Source organism: Rousettus aegyptiacus, unplaced genomic scaffold (genome assembly GCF_014176215.1).
Source record: "Rousettus aegyptiacus isolate mRouAeg1 unplaced genomic scaffold, mRouAeg1.p scaffold_m13_p_10, whole genome shotgun sequence".
Lineage (NCBI taxonomy): Eukaryota > Metazoa > Chordata > Mammalia > Chiroptera > Pteropodidae > Rousettus > Rousettus aegyptiacus.
This window is the reverse complement of record NW_023416285.1, coordinates 50,258,031-50,278,492: the sequence shown is the minus strand read 5'-3', so window position 1 is coordinate 50,278,492 and position 20,462 is coordinate 50,258,031. Positions and strand designations below refer to the sequence as shown.

General features: G+C 39.6%; 1 protein-coding gene across 1 annotated transcript in view; it reads left to right on the top strand.

The window, feature by feature from the left end:
- The window catches only part of PARM1 (prostate androgen-regulated mucin-like protein 1), a 95,703-nt gene extending 89,862 nt beyond the window's left edge, over positions 1-5,841 (top strand). Inside the window, exon 4 of the mRNA XM_016154000.2 lies at positions 1,992-5,841. Coding sequence (XP_016009486.2) covers positions 1,992-2,076 — 85 coding nt within the window. The 3' untranslated portion in view covers positions 2,077-5,841. The remainder of the gene's footprint in view (positions 1-1,991) is intronic.
- The last annotated feature ends 14,621 nt before the right edge of the window (positions 5,842-20,462 follow it).

The window sequence follows — 20,462 nt, the reverse complement described above, 5'->3', positions numbered from 1 at the left end:
AACTAGTGGCCTCATCTACCAAAACTGGCCTCCCCATTCCTGTCAATCACCAGTGTGTTATTTATGATCTCTTGCCTTCTCACACCTGTAGAAATGAATGTGGACCTTTAAAGAAAACAAAACATAATTATAGAACATCCTCAAATTTTCAGGCATATAGACTTGGTCAGCTAAGCCAGGCTTCAGGACAGAAATCAGAATTTCGAAGGCTAAAAAATTTGAAACCAGCACATCAAGGGTCTGGTTTTTTTCAACAGATCACTTCTTTTCAAATACCTGACAGATAGAAATAAGCTTCAGAGAGTGACAACAATTATTTTAGCAACAGATTTAAGTACAGCAAATGTTTTATGTGCCTCTCAGATTGCATTTTCATTTCATTTCATTTCCATATCTAGCTGAGACAAAAATTAGGGGGACTGAGCATGTTTATCTGTACTATATATAGCATAGCTGATTTCTGATGGCAAGGTGTAATAATTCACACATTAACATGAACCTCAGAAGCACCATATGCTCATTTTGTGAAGTTTTCCCAATCCTGTCATTAGTTCTAGTCTTAAAATGACCATAATCCTCTCCAGGAAGCTCTCATCTTGTGAGGAGATTGGCTTTTCATGATGTATTTTTTTCCAGTCACTCTTTCTTCCACCAACATTTATTTTATTTATTGAGGACTTACTAGGTGCTAGATATTCTTCTGGGTGCTGGAGATAGAACCAAGAACAAACAAAATTGACAAATGACCCACACTTACAATCTAGTTAGGGGAGAGAGGTGAAAACAAAATAAATAAGTAAATTATATAGTCTATCAGAAGGTTATGACTTCTATGAGAAAAATTAGGCAGGGAGTGCTCAGAGAGCAGGGGTACAAGTTTAAATTGAGTTCTTAAGGAAAGCGTCACTGAGTAGGTGACATTTGTACATAGGCTTGAAGGAGATGGAGAGATGAGCTATGTGGAGACCCGGAGGACAATTGTTGCAAGCTAAGAGAACAGTAAGTGCAAAAGCTCTGAGGCAAGAGTGTACCAGGCATGAGGGGAAAGTGCAAGGAGACCAGGTTGATTGGAACAGAGGGTGTGAGAGGGACTGGAATGGTAGCTGATGTGCTCAGAAAAGTAACAGGAGCCAGATCCTGTGGAGTTTTGCAATCCATTGTAATGACTTTGGCTTTTGTTCTGTGTGAGATGAGGAGCCACTCAAAGATTTTGAACAGAAGAGTGAGAATAATCTGACTTCAGTTTATTAAAGACATAATATTACTTGTGGGGCAGGTTCCCAGAATACCCTACCAAAAGCTGTTAAAGCCATATTGCCGTTGAACTAAGGTGCTAATCAGACTCTAAGAAACAGCACAGAGCACTGGATCCAGGAGGTGGGGGACTGAGTCATACCTCAGTTGGGTGACCTTGAGCATGTCAATCAACATCTCTGAGCCCCATTTCCTCATTGGAGAAACAAGGATAAACAATACCTGCCTCATGGCTTTATTCCAAGGATCAAGTAGAAACAGCACTCAGAAGCATTTTGTAGATTATAAAACAATATGTAAGTATCAGGAAGGGTGGTGAGAGCAACAGTGGCTGTGGTTGTGGCATTATTATTTCAGGGAACATTAAATTCAGCACCTAAGTCAAAATGACAGGAATGCAACTTTCCCTTTCCCATTACTTCCTATAAAATAGCCAAGGGAATGGGGCCTCTTCCTTCTCCAGCACTGGATGGTGAGGAGAGACAGACAAGACCCTGCTGATCTCAACAGAAGGTGTCATTTGGGCCTCCAGCTGATCATTGGTAACTTATAGGGTGTTTATAGACTGGGGACTCCACAGTTGATGAGTCTGTCGCCAAGAGGTTGTCCTAGTGAAGATCCTGGCTTTCCTCTTGTAGGCTCTGTGAACCTCCCTCAGTTCAGGCTGCAGAGCATCAGGCTGTCCACAGATGGGCAACTTCTCTAAATAACCATAACCCTCTTCTCCTTCCCACCAGGCATTCCTCCTATGGAAGGCTTCTTGATGATCATGATTACGGATCTTGGGGAAACTACAACAATCCTCTGTACGACGACTCCTAACGAAGGAACGTGGCCTGGAATGAGGAATAACTGCTCTTTATTTATAAGTGCTTATCCAGTAGAATTAATGACAAGTACCTGATGCGCATTGAGTGACAATCTTAAGCCCTGTTTTGTTGGTTTGGTTGTCTTGTTTTCCTCACTCTCCTCTGGCTGCTACAACTTACCCTTTCTGATACAAAAAGAACCATTACATAAAGTTGAGTGGAGGCTGAGTTGCAGCTGAAATGGGCCGACCTTGAGCCTGTGAGGCCAGACCACTGCAATGGAGTCTTCTGTACCCACCACAGGACCCACTGCAAAAAGGACAGAAGAAGAGGAATCGAGTTGTTTTGTCGGGGGGTTACTTTTAGGGGAACTTTTTGTTTGTGGTATTTCTTAAACTTTTATTTAGGAAATTACATTAAATCTCAATGAGGGGAAAGGAAATGAGTTCTGGGAGGATTTCACCTTACAGGTAAGGAAGCAGGAATTTCTCAGATTCCTTTTTAATCTCTATTTATCTGATTGTGTCTGACAGGATGCCTGCTTCTTACCTGCCTAATTAATGAAAGGGGAAACTAGAAAGTGCTCCAGAGGAGGCCAGCCAGCCAAGGGGCAGAGTAGCTGGTTGCTGTCAGATCTCATTGTACTCTCTACCTGTTCTCCCATCCAGGCCACTTGTCTCCAGGATGCCTGTCCTAGTCAATAGCAGCTGGATTCCCAGCCCACAAGCTTACAGCGGAGTTGTAATTCCACAGAAAGCAATGAGATGAGCTTAATTAGAGAAGATAAAGGGAGAGGAGTGTGGAGTAAGTGTTCAGTAGGGTGAGTGAAGGAGGGAGGAAGCTGACATGCACTGAGTGCCTCATTAAAGAAAGTGGGAATCAGCTCTGACTAACTATCCGGCATCCACTGCTTGGAGGAGCCCATAGAATCCTTGCTTTATCCCCACAAAGCAACTGGTTCACTGCCTTACTGTCTGTTGGATAATGGCTGTAAACTGTTTTTAAAGACAATTTTTCTAAGACACTAGTCTATCTGCAATTGCTTGTGAGGCATTTGAAAAAGACACCATGATTAATCCATTTATTCTTTGCATACACTTACTTTACTGATGCTGCCCTTTAATAAATGAAAACCCCTGGGTAGATAGTCTTCAAATCTTGTATAAAAAGTTTTGAGAATGAACCAATCATTTTTGCAGGAATCCATTTATTGTAATGATTCTCAATACAGGCAGTTTTGTACTCTGGGGGCATTTAAAATGTCATGATTGTCACATGAGGGTGCTACTAGTGGATAGAGGCCATGGATATGCTAAACATCCTACAATGCACAGGGTAGCCCACCATAACCACGAATTATCTGGCCCGATAGTGCTGAGTTTGAGGAATTCTAATTTATTGCAATTGCCCATTGTGACAGAACAAGACTCCCAGATTTTTAACTAAACTCAATGATTTGTTACATTTTTACCCTTTTTAATTTGTTGGCTGATGGGTTGTTTTGAGCATGCATGGTTGTCTTTTTATTTCCTTGTGTGTTCAAAATAGCTTTATTTCATGGCTGTAACTCTGCCCTCCTATAACAGCTGATATCAGCATCTGATGTTCTGATTTTGTAGAGTAGAAAATATATAATAGGTCCTGTTTTGAAATGTGTTATATTGTTTGACAATATCATAAAGAACTTGACACTGGTGAACTTTTATTTTTAAACTTGGACTTGCTGCCACGACTCTTAGTTTCCAGAAACTTGACCCTTAGCTCATCCTGTCACTTGCTGTGGCCCAGTAAAGTACTGACATGTGAACCACAGTTGCAGTGCTGTCCTAAACCCCTCTGGTATCAAAGACATCAGTATCCAGGCCATTTCTATAAACCTGCCATTCCACACTCTGGTAAGGATTTATTCCTAAATGCCTTAGGTACCAAAGGAGATTGAACAACCACCAGAGGTATATTACAACAGGAATGGGTAACAAGGAATGGAAGTCAAATATCTCTTATTATTTAAAACAAAAAATAAAAAATAAAATTGACAGTCTCAGAAAAAATGGTCAGGAATGACCAATGATGACTCCTCTGGTTGAGCTTGACCTAAATTATTGTCCCTTTTCCTGGCCCCATTCCCTGTATTGGCTTTCAGTTTGGCAAAAAATGAGCCAATAAAAACAGGACACTCCACATATATTTTTTCTCCCTCAGTCACAAACATTTTGACAAAATATCCATGAAACCCTTTGAAGAGATAGGTGCACTACTGGATGTTGCTTCTGTCATAAATCCTGGGTCAGAGGGACCAGCCTCTTTCCAAGGAATCCTGACCAGTTATAAGCCATGAACTCAGCCAGCATCTTTCCTTACTGAAGGCTAGGATTGATTGTGCACTTGATTCATTTGTTGCTCTGATTAACTTCCATATCCCTATGGCAAAGACAGGGATCTGGACCTAAAGCGGATCTGTTCAGCAAGGTGACAGCTTCCTATAAAAAAAAAACTCTCTAAAATTGTTTGTTATATTAGTATAACGTACCAATGGGTTGAACCTGATTTTGCCAAATGTATTTTCTCGATTTTTGAGCCTGCCAAAGGATTTTAGCAACTGAATTCAACAAACTTTGATTCACACACACATACACAATGCACACACACTTGAAATATATATGGATAATTGACAACCTTTACCTCAAGGAGTCTATCCAGCTCTACCCAAGAGAAATAGTTCCAGTGGATCTAAACAACCACATACCTTCCAAGGACAAGACTAGTCAAAGCATCAGAGGAAATGTCAGAGCAGGAGGGAGGCAAGCAGCCTCTTGTATATTACAGCTTGCAAATGATAAAATGGCAGATTCAATTTTATTTTCTTTTCCTGAGGTCCCAATAAAGTCTCCTACCCTCCTTGGATGTCTGTGCCATCATTTCTTAAATGGGGATGATGCTTTTTTATTGTCCTCACCCATGCTACCTCACAAATGTGTTGTGAGGATTAATGAAATCATGTCTACAGTGTTTTAAGTTTCTTCAGAAAAAAATATTTATAGACATTTTAAGTATTTTAAGTATTACACAAGTATATAAGTACTCTCTGTTTCTTATTTGTTGTCATACTGGTGTGTTGTTTTTAGTTAAGTCTATAAAACAACGGCTATCTCATAGCCACATCAAACAGCTGTTTTAGCTCTAGGCTACCCCCCACAATGTAGCTGACTGAGGTTTTACTGTGCTCGGGACCACAAAGGCTAGTTTCCATCTCCATATGAAGGATGACCCTAGACATAGATTTCACAGGCTGTTGAGTTAGGATCCAAGAGGTTAGGGTAACATGGTATAGATACTGAATACTAACAGAAATAGACCTCTGGCCTTTACCATCTTGGGGTCTTCTGGGTTCCTTTGTGGAGTCGATTTTAGTTTGATGTCATCTGTTTGCCCTTCATCTTGCTTGCAAAGTTGCATGGTTCAATCCCTTGCATCTGGGAAATGAATTTTGCAACTGGGCCGGATGCAGATTTGCACAATGATTCACCTTCTTTGCCTTTAACTTCTTTTTGGCAAATAAATGTACCATTTCAACTTTGATTTCAAAGTGCTAGGTGATATTGGTAATAGTGCTAACCAAGAAGACCAACATCAGATTGCTTTCTTGGGATGAGTTGGCCAACATCATTTAAGAATGGAAAGATGTGCAACTTCTTTGATATTTAATGTAATTGTATCTACTTTTGTTGTATGGCATATTGCATATTAATTATAATTATATCAATTAAAATTGTTAAAAGCTTGTGTCTGACAGTGATGATTTACATTTTGATACATTTTGTTATTCAAGCCATTCAGTTGATAAGCTCCATACTGCTTATATTAAGTAGCCCTGGCTTGTTTTTATAGAAAACTTATCCCACATCAATAAATAATATTTTCTGCAGAGTGAAAAGGTCTTTCTGATCTTGAAAAAAATTGAAAAATGTCAGAAATGAAGAAATTTTACAAGCAGTGATTTTACTCTTAACTATACACTGTGCCTTATAAAATAGATGTAAAAATAAACACTTTGATTCAATAAATAGACAGTGAGGCATAATTAAGTCCTATGAAAGTATATTGGCATTAGGAGTATATTTGATAACACTAGGTTCGTTCTCCTTCAAAAAAAAAATTATATTCAGCATACCCACCCTTATCTGACAGTAAAATGGCAAGCAATATCAATCATCCAAAATATAATTTCAACCCTTAGAAGCTAACCAAAGATTATTCTAATTCTGAAGAAAAGAACAACAACAAAGCCCACACATTTTGGAATGCAGGAGAGGTATGGAACCACTTGCAAACTACAGCTCATTGATTTCATGACGGATGTAAACTCAAGGTCCGATTTAATCAGTTTAGATACCTGACTTCCAGGGGCACAGCTTGGAGGGTTGACTGTGAAGAATCAAGATGGGAAATGAGGAGAAGCATAGAATAGACCCTTTTCCATTGCTTATTCAGTGATTTCTTGAGGACCCCCCATGAACACAAAAGCAGTAAAGACTCCATCATTCCAAGCTTGTCTGCAGAGGATGGGTCAGAAAGCACTTTAAATGTGCATAGAAAGAAAAGGCTTAATAATACACAGTGTTTACATTATATGATTTGGGGGTCCAAATCAATATTTTCCCCAGTATTATTGCTTTTCCAAGTCACATCATACTCTGTTTCAATTTTTTAGTACCCTATCTGTAATCTTTTACTCTCCTGAAATTCAATAGTACTGACCAATAGCTACATTTTGATTATTATCAGAAATCATCTAATCATAAATGACATTTGAAAAGCACTGATCAAATTAGAAAACATCCTGTAGTGGTACGTTCTCTTAAAGGATCTAGTCTTTGGCAAATGTACATTTGTTGCACTAAACAGCATTAATCAATTTTAGTCAACAAATATGCCGTGCTTCTATTTTAAGACATTGAATATTTACTATACAAAAGAAGGAATCTAATTAATATTCAGAGGGGGCTTAGGGTACCTGTAGGCATTGTCTAATGTAATACTTGCATCAGCTTTAATGGTCCTCACATTCTCTCTATCTTACAGGTGAGGAACTGAGGTTCCACTATGTTAAACTCATTCATGCATATACTGAATCGTATGTACTCTATAAGAAGCCCCTGCTCTCCAAGTATTTACAGTTTAGTAAGTGTCACAGGTAGGATTCTAACCCGGTTCTCCTTTCACCAGAGTCCTTAGTCTTTTTCTACCCAAGGGACTGGTATCGGATGTAAGTACAACCCAGCTCTTAAGACTGTCACACTTCTCATTAAAATGGGAACTTTCACCCTTTGCAAAGTTCCCCTAAGCTCTTTTGGGTAGTCTCAAGGTATCTGGCATGCAGCTCACAGCAAGCCTCATCAGCTCCAGAGCACATGTATGCTAACTTGTGCTGCCCGGCTGGGCTGTGTTCTATGCCAAGAGGGAGACTGCCACCCCACCACCACCGCCCCCTCCGTCTCATTCTGTTAGGACCCCTCTGTCTCTCAGAGTGTTAGTGAACACCTCTCCTTTAGTTTCCACTTGCAGCCTCCTTGCTCTCCGCAGGAGTCAGGAGTGAGTCCACACCAGCCTAGACTAAGATGCTGCCCTTGAAATCACTCCCCCTTACCCTAAGGCTTCATCATTGTCCAACTTGTCCCTCCTTGGTGTCATAATAATAATGATAGCTTATTCTCACATGGCACTCACTATGAGCCGGATACTATTCTAAGCACTTTACATGGATTATCATCTCTATAAGGTAGATGTTATTAATATCCTCATTGTATAGATGATAACATTAAGGGCCAAAGAGTTATAGAAACTTGCCCAAGGTCATGCAGCTAGTAAGCGGTGGAGCAGAATTCGAATGCCAATGATTAGCCTCCAGAGTGCATGCTCGTGACTGCTTCCACAGAGCCCTTGCTCTGTGCCAGAGGTTCCTGACACACACACTCACCAGCCATCAGACAGGCCCATCTGTGTCTGAATCCAGTATGGACAACCTGAGACCAATGCTGGGCACCCACCAGAAGCCAGATCCTTACCTGAAGGAAAGTTTTTAGAGTAGCCAGAGGGGCCCACTCTTAGAGCACCCGGCCTGGCAGACTCTCAGCTGCCTCTGTTGAGATACTGGCACTTCCAGCCAAGGTCACCCACTCGACATCCACCAACCCACTCGACATCCACCAACCCAATGGCAGGGCTAATTCAACAGCAGAGGACTCCAGACTGACCCTTCTCTTGTCATCAGATCCACACAGCAGCTGTGGTGAGACAATCCAGACTGCTGTCTTATTCCCCCACTAGCCATTTTGACCTTGGCACTTGGACAGAAATTTACTGCAACAAATGCTGCTGGGCAGAGTGTTGAAAAGTTTAAGTCAGTCAGAAGCCAGGTGTTATCGAGTGGTGTGAGAGACAAATGGCCACCCCAGCCCCTGTGCCAGTGCATTCGACTCTGTAGGAGTTCATCAGAGAAAAGTAAAAAAAAAAAGAGAAAAAAATCTTCTCCATGTATTCCTGGGATATATATTAAAATCTTAACACAAAGTTAAGAATTTCATATAAGAAATAGAGTCTCACACAAACTTTGCCAGACCAGGAAGAGAAAAGGTGAGGGAAGCCACTAGCAGGTAACTTCTGAAATTCTTGAGTCTCTGGGAAGCTGCCACCACCATCTCAGGCTGCAGCAGTGAGGTGGGTGGTCCTCAAGAGCTCACCGGGAAGCCACCAGCTATCTCCACACCTGTCGACAACAGTTTTTGAAGAATGACTTTGCCTTTTTCATATCTGGCCTGAGAAGCTCTCATAGACAAGCTCTAGCCAGAACCATACAGGAAAGAAGATTGCAAGAAATGTGGTTCCTGGCTTCTCCTCCATATTGTAAAGGAGATCTTAGAAATGGTAACAATGCTGAGCTGAAAACAAATGAGCACAGTTCATCTTTCTTACCCCAGATGAGAACTTCCCAGAAAAGGACAATTATATTATGTTATCCATAATGTGATCCAACTGTCCCTTACACAACTGAGGATGCACTCCTCCTCTCCCTAAAAAGAAAGTGTCCCATATGTCACTTCAGCTATGGGAATAGTCACTCCTAGTTCAGAGGCAATCTTCCTTTGATAGCCTATGACTTACATAGGAAATTATAAGGTTAACCACTGCATATTGGAATTGAGGGGGGATGAGAAAGGAAAGAAAAAAAGTTATTTGTGTGTGTGTGTGTGTGTGTGTACACACATGCATGCAAGGATGAGAATATGCATAATTATGAAAGACCCTTTCTGTAAGTAGTCACGTGACAATGTTGATATTTATAACTTTCTCCTTCTGTTAGCCATGATATGTTTCTTTTGTCCTCAGCCAGCATTTCATCTGGTCATGGTTTTTTACATGACAAGTGACTCAATCTTCTGTAGAAGTGTAAGTAAAACTTAGGGACTGGAAAAGAGAAAAAGAGTTACTATACCGAATACTGTTTCTACCATTTAAAAAATATGAAAAGAATAAACAAATGAACAAAAGAGACAGGGAGGGAAGGAGGGATAGAGATAGACTCACATCGTATATAATGTGCCAAATTATCTCCTCTCTCTACGTTCCTTACTCTCTCCTCCACCTCTCCCATCCTACCATTCCACCTCTTTCACTCTCAACTCCCCCATTTCTCCCAGCTCCCCCATTTCTTCTTGGGGCCTTCTGAGGAGAATGATACATCCTTCAGAAAGCTAGAATTTGATAAAAGACCCACTAGGAAGAGTAAGAGAGAGTAAGAACAGGGTTCTCTTTAATTTATTCGCTTTCAACCTAGGAGTTTCACAGGCCATCTCTCCTTCAATATCCCACTAAACCCCCATCCCTCCCCTACCACAAGGAGACTTCAGGCTGCAGATGGTTTTGCTGAGCCATGATAACAAGTTCTGGGGCTGATATGCAATGAAATAATACACATCTAACTGTTACAAAATCAGTTACCCCCAATGGCAATTAATCTCAGGCCCCAAGGCTCAGGGCTATTGGAAGAGTTGTGCCCTCTCCTCCTGGACACCCACTTCTGAAAAGCAGCAGATTTACTAAGCAGACCTACTCAAAGGAACACAATCTTGAGGCCTTTGCCTGTCCCTTTCCAAGAGTTCCCAACATGACCTTGAGTAGAGAAGCTAGTTATGTCTGTCTCCAATGAGCCAGTTTTAATGCTCCCATGATTTCAGGTAAATCTCTGAGTTAATTTCTTGGAGACTGATCTCCTGAACCATCCAGGGGGCTGACAGGTGGCTCCTCAGTAAAGAAAGCCACAATCATACTTTCCTAACCTCCTTGAGCTTGTGGAAACTGAGGCAGCTGGTCCCTGCAAAGTAACAGGCTCTCACACCAATCGTAGTCAAAACCATAGCAAAGAAAAACTGGTAGGCTAGAGATTCTACCAACTTTCTATCCTTTCCACTGGGTTCCTTCTCTATGCTTAGGACACCAGCTGTAAAAAGAGAGGGGGCAATTGGAAACCCAGGCTGCTACCTCATAGAAGCACATGGGATTTGAGACCAATGTGATGCATTTGCTCAGGGAGAGCCTCAGTGTTTGCTCTATTAAAGGCCCCAAAGGATTTCCCTAAAGAATGGACTGTGATGGAATCATAGCATCGAAAGCAAAACTTATATTCACTCAGCATTTAAAAATAGTATTTATTTATACATTCTAGATGTACAGAACTGTGAAGCAAGACACAATCCATAAGCCAATATTAATCCTCAAAATGTTTTCAACTTTATAGTAAAATAGTCAAATCTGTGATTTCGTACAGAGTTACAGGTACCCTAGTAAAGTATTGTGCAAGATACACTGGAGGTGCAGAAAAGTATGTTATAAAAGCATCTGAAAGTGTTCTAACAAATTTATTTTCATTTTTCTTATTCCAGATGCTTCTCTGATTCTCAATCCCCCACTGTCTTCCTAAGTGACTTCCTGGACTTGATCTTGCCCCCTGGGCTCTTTGCTTACAGCTCCATCCTTTGCCATTGGTCCCAGATTTTATCTTGGAAATTTAATTTGTTCCTCCTAACTGACCCTTTTGAACTTGGTGAACTGGCCTTTTCCAACCCTGCTCACACTCAGATCAGCCCTCTCTTGCAGTGGTTGTCATGCCCCTGTGATTTCCCAGCTGGAACTTGATAAGTATTGTATCTCCAAATGCAGGAAGAAAGCAGGAGAATGAGGAGGGAGAAGAGAGGAGAGAAGAGAGAAGGGAGGGAAGAGAAGCACGGAGAGGAAAAGGGAGGAGAGGAAAGGAGAACACCATCCTTTCTTCATGAGAGAAAATCATACTTTCTTCTTCATGCCACAATTTTCTAATGATCACCAAAGAGCCAAATTGTTTTTCCTGTGTCTTCTGATGGAAGGGAGAAGAAGAAGAGGAAAATGACATTTAAATGCCTGTTATGTGTCAAGGTATTAAGATTTTTTAGTGACCAAGAAACTGAGGCTCAGAAAGGTTAAGTGACCTTCGCATGGTCATACAGCTAGTAAGAGGCAGAATTTTTATTTCAACTCTGGACTTTCTTATTCCAAAGCCCATGTTCTATCTAGTATGGCAATGCTTCTCAAACATTAGTGTGCATGCAAATTACTGAGGATCTTGTTAAAATGCAAATTCTAATTCATAGGTCTGGGGTGGGACCTGAGATTCTGCATTTGTAATAAGCTTCCAGGTAGTGCTGATGTTATAGATTCCTGGCTGCCCCTGATTTTGAGCAGCAAGGCAACATAAGACGCAGCCTTCTCCATATAATCTCAGGTAAACCCGAAGGCCTGACAGCGAGCAGTTTTCAACAGAAGTGATAACACCATCTCCTACCCCAGGGAAGGAGATGGGTTTGTTTTTTAGTTGTCACTATAACTGGTAGAATTACTGGCATTTCATATCTGAGAGTCAAAGATGCAACAAATCCTATGATGTATAATAATCCAGGCTGAAGTTCTCTGAGTCTTGCACAGCACAGAATTTTTCCACCTACAATTTTTACAGGATCCTCATTAAGAAACCCTGACCAGAAGCGTGGGGTGTGTGCACAGCTGTCAGAGTGATCCCTTCCATTGCCTTATCTCCATGACCTGTTCTCAGTCATTAGAAACATCAGCTTTGCCCTCCAGCTGTTCTGTTCCAAACTGTCATCACTGACAGCTGCTCTACAGGGCATCACTGAACACACATGACTACATGTTGATTTCTTCCTTCCTAGAATTCCAACGTGTCACAGACAAGATGACCCAAGATGAGCCTAATCAGAGAGAGGAATGCTCACATATTTCTCGGTGCCCCCAAAGAACACAGGGATGCTGTTATTACACGAACTTAGACATTTTATGAAAGTATGTAGACAAGCTGATACATTCATATTGTTTTGTATTCCACAGAATTTCCAAAGATATTTATTGAGATGATGAGAGAAGAGCTGACATCTACTAAGCTCCTGATATGCATCGGAACAGGACAGATGCTTTACAGATTATATTTCACTGCATCCATAGCATGGAATAGTCATTATAAACTCAGACTCTGGAGCTAGCATGTCTGGGTTTGAATTTCACTTCAGTTAATTACTAGTTGTATTACTTTGAAAATAATATTTCACCTCAGACTTCCTCAGTTCCTTCATCTGTAAAATGGGGATAAGAATGGTACCTGCTTCATTAGGTTGCTATGAAAGTTAAATTAACACCTATAGAATGCATAGAACATTACCTAGCACAGAGCAAAGACTATAAAAGATAATGCTTGCTAAATAAAATAGCTATGCAAGGTAAATTATTTTTCCATATTTTATGTATGAGGAAATCAAGGCTTACCCAAGTTCATACAGCTACAATGTGATAGAATTTGTCTAATTAATCATAGTAAAAACTAATATTCATTCAAGCTTATTATGTACCAGACATTATTCTAAGTGACTTCCTAGTATCAACTCAATTACTATGCACAATCATCCTAGAAGATAGGTCTTATTATCCCTATTTTACCATCTGAGGAGACTGACTCGTCTAAGAGTACATGTTTGGTTAGTGGTGAATCCAGAAACTGAGCCAGTGAGTTGGCTCTGGACCCTGGTGCTTTCAGTCCCAACCTCATGCTTTATCCATTTCCCCACTTACCCCTGTTGGTCATCTACTATGTGCTCAACACTGAGCTAGGTATATTTAGGAATAAAGATAAACAAAAATCGCAATGGTTACTTACAAATTAATAGTTTAATGCCATATTATTGCCGTCTCGTAGGATTGATTATTGACAGAGAAGCACAGAAGGAATGACAAATTGGAATTAGAAATGCAGATATTGTTGACACAAGATTTACAATAAAGTTTCTGGATGACAGCTAAAGGAGTTCCACAGTCGACTCTTGAACTGGAGTTTTGTTCCTAAAAATCCATTTCCTATCATTAAAATACCACATAATCATGAAAAGAAAAACCTTGTGCTTTGGATATACATTTTGACAAACCTATTTTTAATATTTAAAACCAAACATACAATATAAATCTATATTTTAAAATATCTGGGGTGTGGGTATAGGTATAAATTACTTGTTTGGGTCCTAAAAATGTGAGTCCAATTAAGTGTAGACCAAAAATGTCTTCTTTTCTTAATAGAGTCCTTCATAGTCGGACTTGGCAAGTTCTCACTACTCCTAGAAATCTTTGATATTCAGTTCAATGGGGGAAAAATTTTTCGTTGATGAGTTAATGAGTGTAACTGGTCAGTTCCGAGGGAGTAGTTTTAAAGGTGACTTCTCTTACACATATTTTGTACAGTAGCCTTCATCTTTGAAGACTTCAGCTAACTTCTATGGAGAAGCCATCCATATCTTTATATAAGCCTTTTCAGCTTCCCCTGAAATCTGAGAATTTTCTAGCCAGTTCTCTTTCTAAATGATTAAACCACTTTCCTCCACTTAACACCTGGTCTTGATGATTTCTTAAGCTCTGTTCATAACAGTTTTTAAAAAGGACAATCGATACCTTTACCAGAATTTATAGTTTCATTCAAGGGTATGCTCTTTAGCCAATCATGAATTCACATCATCAAAAGTTTTTCACCTCTCAAATCTATAATCCACATTGCATTGTTTTATCACAATTATTTGCACTGACTTTATTCTAAGAGTACATCAGCTTCAGCTCTTAGATAATCATAAATATAAGTTTGTTCATTATGGTTAAAGTGCTACTTACAATAAGCCTATAGAAAGACTGAACTTCTCCAGTTAAGCCATCCTAAGTGAGGTGGTGCCTGTTTCCAAATAGTCCATTAATTATATACGATGTCTTTGCTCAAAATGAGGATTCTGGTCTGTTAACTAATCCTACTAACATCATTTCTCTCATAGCTAGAAAAAGATTCCAGGTCTCAATTGAGTTATTTTTGGCAGTAGGTAATTCCAAGTCCCAAAGATAAAGTTCTTTGCATAATCTAGTTTTAAAATGTCAGTGGCAATTTGAAAGGCATTAAAATATTTCTAACTTTTGAAAAAGCTTCCAAATATCTTTGGGTTTGTTTAACTTGTCTAATGAAGTCAGATAAAAGCTAAAATTTTTGTCAGTTTAAAGGAGATTCCAATACAGGGAGATGGAGACTGAAAGCCATGTCTGCACATTTAGCCCTGAAATATGTAGCCCTTCATCCAGAAAAAATAGCCCAGCCTTGGAAAAATTGAAATCACAAGCTTGAAAAGCTTAAACAAACAAAAAAGAAGTCATAAAGTATGTTTATAGTCCTTTAATAAAAAGCCTATTTATATTTAGCATATTTCCAACCCAATTCTCCACCTAATTTCATTAATTGGCCCTTCTAGGAACTTGACAGATTAGAGGACAGAATAGCATTTATTTGTAGTAAACAAGACTAGCATACTTCAAAATTTCCTGCTGTGTGCCATGTGAAAGAAGTAGGAAGGTGAAAAAGAAATGGCCATTGGTCTGGATGGTATGTAATGACGAGGTCCAACAATAGACATACCTACAGACATTTTACGAATAAGAATATTTTCAACCTTACTAGCAATTTTTTAAAATTCTAAATAAAACTAATGCACTACTTTGCATAATAAATTTCAACAACAAAAAAATAAATTTCCAACTTTAAAAACCAAAGTATACAATGCCAGAAATTCTGTGATGAAACTATTATTTTATATATTTTTAGCAGGACATAATTTGGCACAAATCTGCCACAGGTTAGAAACTTGAGAATCATGCTCCAAGACAGAGATTTATGTACAGGAGGTTTACTGGGGAGTGATTTGGGGATCAATACCTGGGAGGGAAGGAAAGAAGCAGAATTAGGCAGAGGGTGAACTGAAACTTCAAGGCCATTGCAACAAAGGTCTCAGTCAATCTTACAGGGAGCTCTGGGGCTGAGTTGACCCTTCAGAGGTGTCTCAAATTGTGACATGAATTGCAGGCTCTCCTCTTTATTATTTTGGGAAAGGCAGCTCTCTCCAGCCTGTGGAAAGTCTTAGAAAGGGAACTCAGCTGAACATTATCTGCCACCAACACCCCAACTGCTTGGGAGAATGAACGAAGTGGCTTTGGGAGGAAGGAGGTGCACTCATGGCATCCTCTATAGACAACTTCTTGCTCCACTTGTATCCATTTGCTTTATATGATAAATTCTGAGAAGCTCCTCCAGTATTCTGTCTGGTTTCTTTTACTGGGGAATCTTACTAAAGGAGTGTTAGTGAGAAAAACTACCATCCTCACTACTGCACCTGATCTTGAGGCAGTTGCAGACATTCATCGTGCCTGTCTTCCACCATCTATTTTAGAGTCTCTTCACCCCCAAATAGCACCTCTGCTGGTCTAGGTGGCTAAGCCAGTTGCATCACTTGCTAAGGTATCATAGACATTTATGTCTAAATAAGAGTGACCATGGGCCACTGGTCGCCATGAACTTTTCAGGCTGTAACTGCTGCCACGTTTACCATCGAAATGGGGCAAACGGTTACCAAGAGCAACTACGTGTATCACTTGAGTGCCAAATGTATTCTTCCTTGGCCCTGGTGTATAACAGCAGCTCTACCTCTGCCTGTTGGTCAGGTGAATTATTCCTACTACTATGGTGACTATTTTCCTTGCCTACTGGGATAAGATCTTTGAAGTAATCCAGAAAGAGCTTAATCCTATTAATTACCTTGATGGATCTTGCTGTGTTCCTTGGTGGACGCATTCCCCCTTTAAGAATCAAGATTATAAAATGTCAGAATCCAGAGTTTCAAAGAAGGGAAGTGCAAATTCCCTAACGGAGCCACTGGGGCTGATAGTAAGCAGAATCACTTTCGTTTTCACCTTTTTCTTTCTGGGTGCATGCATGCCTTCTACATTTTGAAAACACAGCACTGTCTAATATTTAATGATTTGAAGTATATCTTAGAGGACAGCATTCCATCTGCACAGGGTGTTCTCAACAAGGTGGTACTTCAGCTGGACTTTCAACAGATTGTTCCAGTGCTCTGGCAGTCCAGCAGCCTGTGGGTGGTGGGATATGTAATAAGACAGTGGAGACCATGGTCATGTACCCAGTGCTTACCTTGTTTGCTATAAAATAGGTCTCTTGGTCCAATGTAATTTTATGTGAGGTTTCATGTCTGCGGTTCGAACTCTTTCTGAGCTGTTGGTTAGTGATGCTGGTTGAAGCCCTCCAGGCAGAAAAGGCAAACCTGTATTTGAAACAGTTGTCAAATCCAGTGTGGAAGAGGTCCTGCAGCATGGCCTTACCATAGATCCCTTTCTCTTTCTGGGCCCCACACAAATCTGGCAGTCTTATGGGTCACACAGTAAAAAGGATTGAATCAATATTCCCGAGTGTGCAATAAATATATTGTCTACAAAAACCAAACACTTATCAGTAATCGTATTCCTTCCTGGTTATGGGAAGAGAAAGATGCAATAATCTTCCCTTAACTTTGGACAGGATGTTCCAACATGCCTCAGACCATTCGACTAAAAATTACATTGATGCTATGGACCCCTGAATCTCCTTAAGGTTTATTACCCATTCTCTGAAACATGTTGTATTGATTTTCTGTCATTGCATGAAGAATTACCACAAATAACAGCTTAACAATACCTATAGATTACCTCACAGTTCTATAGGTCAGAAGCCCAGACAGATTCAATTGCTTGCTTGCTTAGGGTCTCACAAGGCCAAAGCCAAGTTGTCAGCTGCATATTATCCCAGTTAACCACTCTTCAAATGTTTAACAATTGCAGATACTTAGAGGAAACATGGCAGAGTAAGTGAGGTCCCCAGATCTTTTCCCCTAAAACAACAATAAGCTGAACATCTAAAACTCTAAAACTCAACAAAAAACACCAGCACATCTGAGCATGGAATCTGAGCATAAGAGCTACCACAGGTCAGAACCATGAGTATCGTGCAGTGGACTAGGAGAAATAAAAAGGCTGTCTCTCGCAGCCACCAGAGCTCCCTGTAGGGAGAGGGGAAGGGGAGAAGGTGCAGCAGCGTCCATGAACAGCCCTGCCTGGGAGAGTTGTGGGTTCCACGCATCCGGGGGCAAGGCCCAGTCATCAGGGCAGAAGGCAGAGAAGCAGATGGCAGAGAAGCGATAGTTGATTTTTACCAGCCATGGTTGCAAAACCAAGGCTGAGCCACAGCTTTCAACTCCCGACCCAGAGGGCCTCTTCCCCTATACCCTCTGAGACCAATCATGACAGAGTACCAGGGGAATCTGAGCAAATGCTATCAAGACTGTTGCTAACACTGACAGGGACTGAAACTGAGAGTAGTGAGCATGATTAAATATCTACAAGAAAATAAAGGCACTATATAAAGGCATTATTAAGGCTTTATATAAAGCAGGGATCCAAGAGGCTTAGGCGCTACCTACTGGAAACCAAAAGAAAAAAACCTTTGAAGCAGGCTAAAGACAGACCTTTGTATAATAAATATTTCTGGGAAAAAAAAGCAGAATGAACTTCCATTAATGCCCAGGTGGAGAAACAGTCCATTAAACGCCATGAACAACCAAGGTGACAAGGAATCTCAGAAAGAAAGAGAAAAATCTCCAGAAAATAAGCTTATAGACATAGAAATATACAACTTAAATGACAGAGGATTCAAGATGGTACTTCTGAAAAAATTCAGTGAGTTCTGAAACAAGTCATATCAACAATTTCAGGAATTTAAAAAACAAGATGAGCAGAGCAAGGAGATTAAAAACCTCAAAAAGAACGAATTGATCTTCTGGAGATTAAAATAACACCCGCGCGCGCTCCTGTGTGCGCGCGCGCGCACACACACACACACGCACACACACACACACTGCAAAAATGAAATAACAAGCTTGGGAAATAGAGTCAAACAAATGGAGGAAAGGACCACTGATATCGAAGACAGAAATCTAGAAATGCATCAGAAGGAAGAAGAAAGAAACCAAAGAATGAAAAATAATGAAAGAGAAATTCAAGAACTAGCTGATTCCATCAGGAGAAGAAACAAGAATAATGGGCATTGTCGAAGGTGAGGATAAGAAGCAGGGACTCGAAAGCATTTTCAGACAAATAGTTGATGAGAATTTCCAAAATAGAAGGAATGAGCTGGAGTTTGGAATTCAAAAAAAGTAAACAAAATACCCAATTATTTCAATCCAAAAAAGGCCTTCACCAAGATACATTGTATTAAAATAATCAAAAATCAATGATAGAGACAGAATTCTCAGGGCACCAGGGAGAAGAAAAAGGTAACTTATAAAGGAAAACCCATTAGATTATCATTGGACTTCTCAAAGCAAACCTTACACCGGAAAGGAATGAAATCAAATATTTAAACTATTAAGTGAGAGGAACTATCAGCCTAGAATAATGTATCCAGCTAAACTCTCTTTTAGGTATGAAGGATAAATTAAAACAAAAATTGAGGGAATTCTTCACTACAAGGCCTGCACTACAGGAAATACTGAAAGAGGTCAGCTCATTTAAAAAAAAAATGACAAAAAAAGAAAAAAACATAATTAGGAGTAAAGTAACTATCAGGCAAATAGAAGCAGAGGAGTATAACTCTTACTAAGAACAGGGCATTATAAGCTAAAATAATAAGAAGAGAATTGTTATAATAAGATAGTAATGAACGTTCAGCATACATAGGGACAAATTGAGATAACAATGACTGAAAAGGGGAGGTTTCGAAGATCCAAATTCGCAAAGGGGAATGGAGATGAGGCAAGCTCAGAAGAAAATGGACGACCATATATACATATATAACTATCCTTTACATATTCATAATGGTAAACACACACCAGATTCAGAACTGAAGTATATAACATAAAACAAGAAGAACCAGAGGCAAAACCCACAAAAGCCAACCAAAATAAAGAAAAAAGAAACACAAGGACAACGAAACAATGGAAACACCGAGCTACCAGAAAGCAAAATATAAAATGGCTGTACGAAGACCTCGAATTTCAATAATCACCCTAAATGTAAATGGACTGAACTCACCAATAAAAAGGCACGGAGTTGCAGAGTGGATTAAAAAAACAAAACCCAACCATATGCTACCTCCAGGAGACACATCTCAGCTCCAAAGACAAATATAGACTCAAAGTGAAAGGGTGGAAAATGATATTTCAAGCAAATGGCAATAAGAGAAAGGTGGAAGTAATGGTGCTAATATTAGATGAAATAGACTTCAAAATAAAAAAGGTAAAGAAAGAGGCACACATTATGAGGCACACTTCATAATGATAAAGGGAATCATGCACCAAGAAGACATAATACTTATTAATATCTATCCTCCCAATCAGGGAGCCCCAAAATATGTAGAGAAATTACTAACAGAACAAAACATTATCATAGTAGGGGACCTCGATACCCTACTGTTAGATATGGATAGATCATCCAAACAGAAAATTAAAAAGGAAGTAACATCATTAAATGAAATAGTTTAAAGGCATCCAAAGAAGTTTAACTGTTGCTATTTACAGATGACGTGATTCTCTATATAGAAAACCCTAAAGACTCCATAAGAACACTACTAGAAATAATAAGCAAATACAGTAAAGTCTCTGGATACAAAATCAACATTCAAGAATGACAGCATTCCTGTATTCTAACAATAAAATGTCAGAAAACGAAGTAGAAAAAATAATTCCTTTTGCAATTGCACAAAAAAAAAAAAAAAAACCCTAGGAATAAATATAACAAAACATGTGAAGGACCTATATAATGAAAACTACAAAACCCTATTAAAAGAAATCGAAGAAGATATCAATAAATGGAAAGATATTCTGTGTTCTTGGATTGGAAGAATCAACATAGTTAAAATGACCATATTATACAGATTTAATGCAATCTGCATCAAAAGCT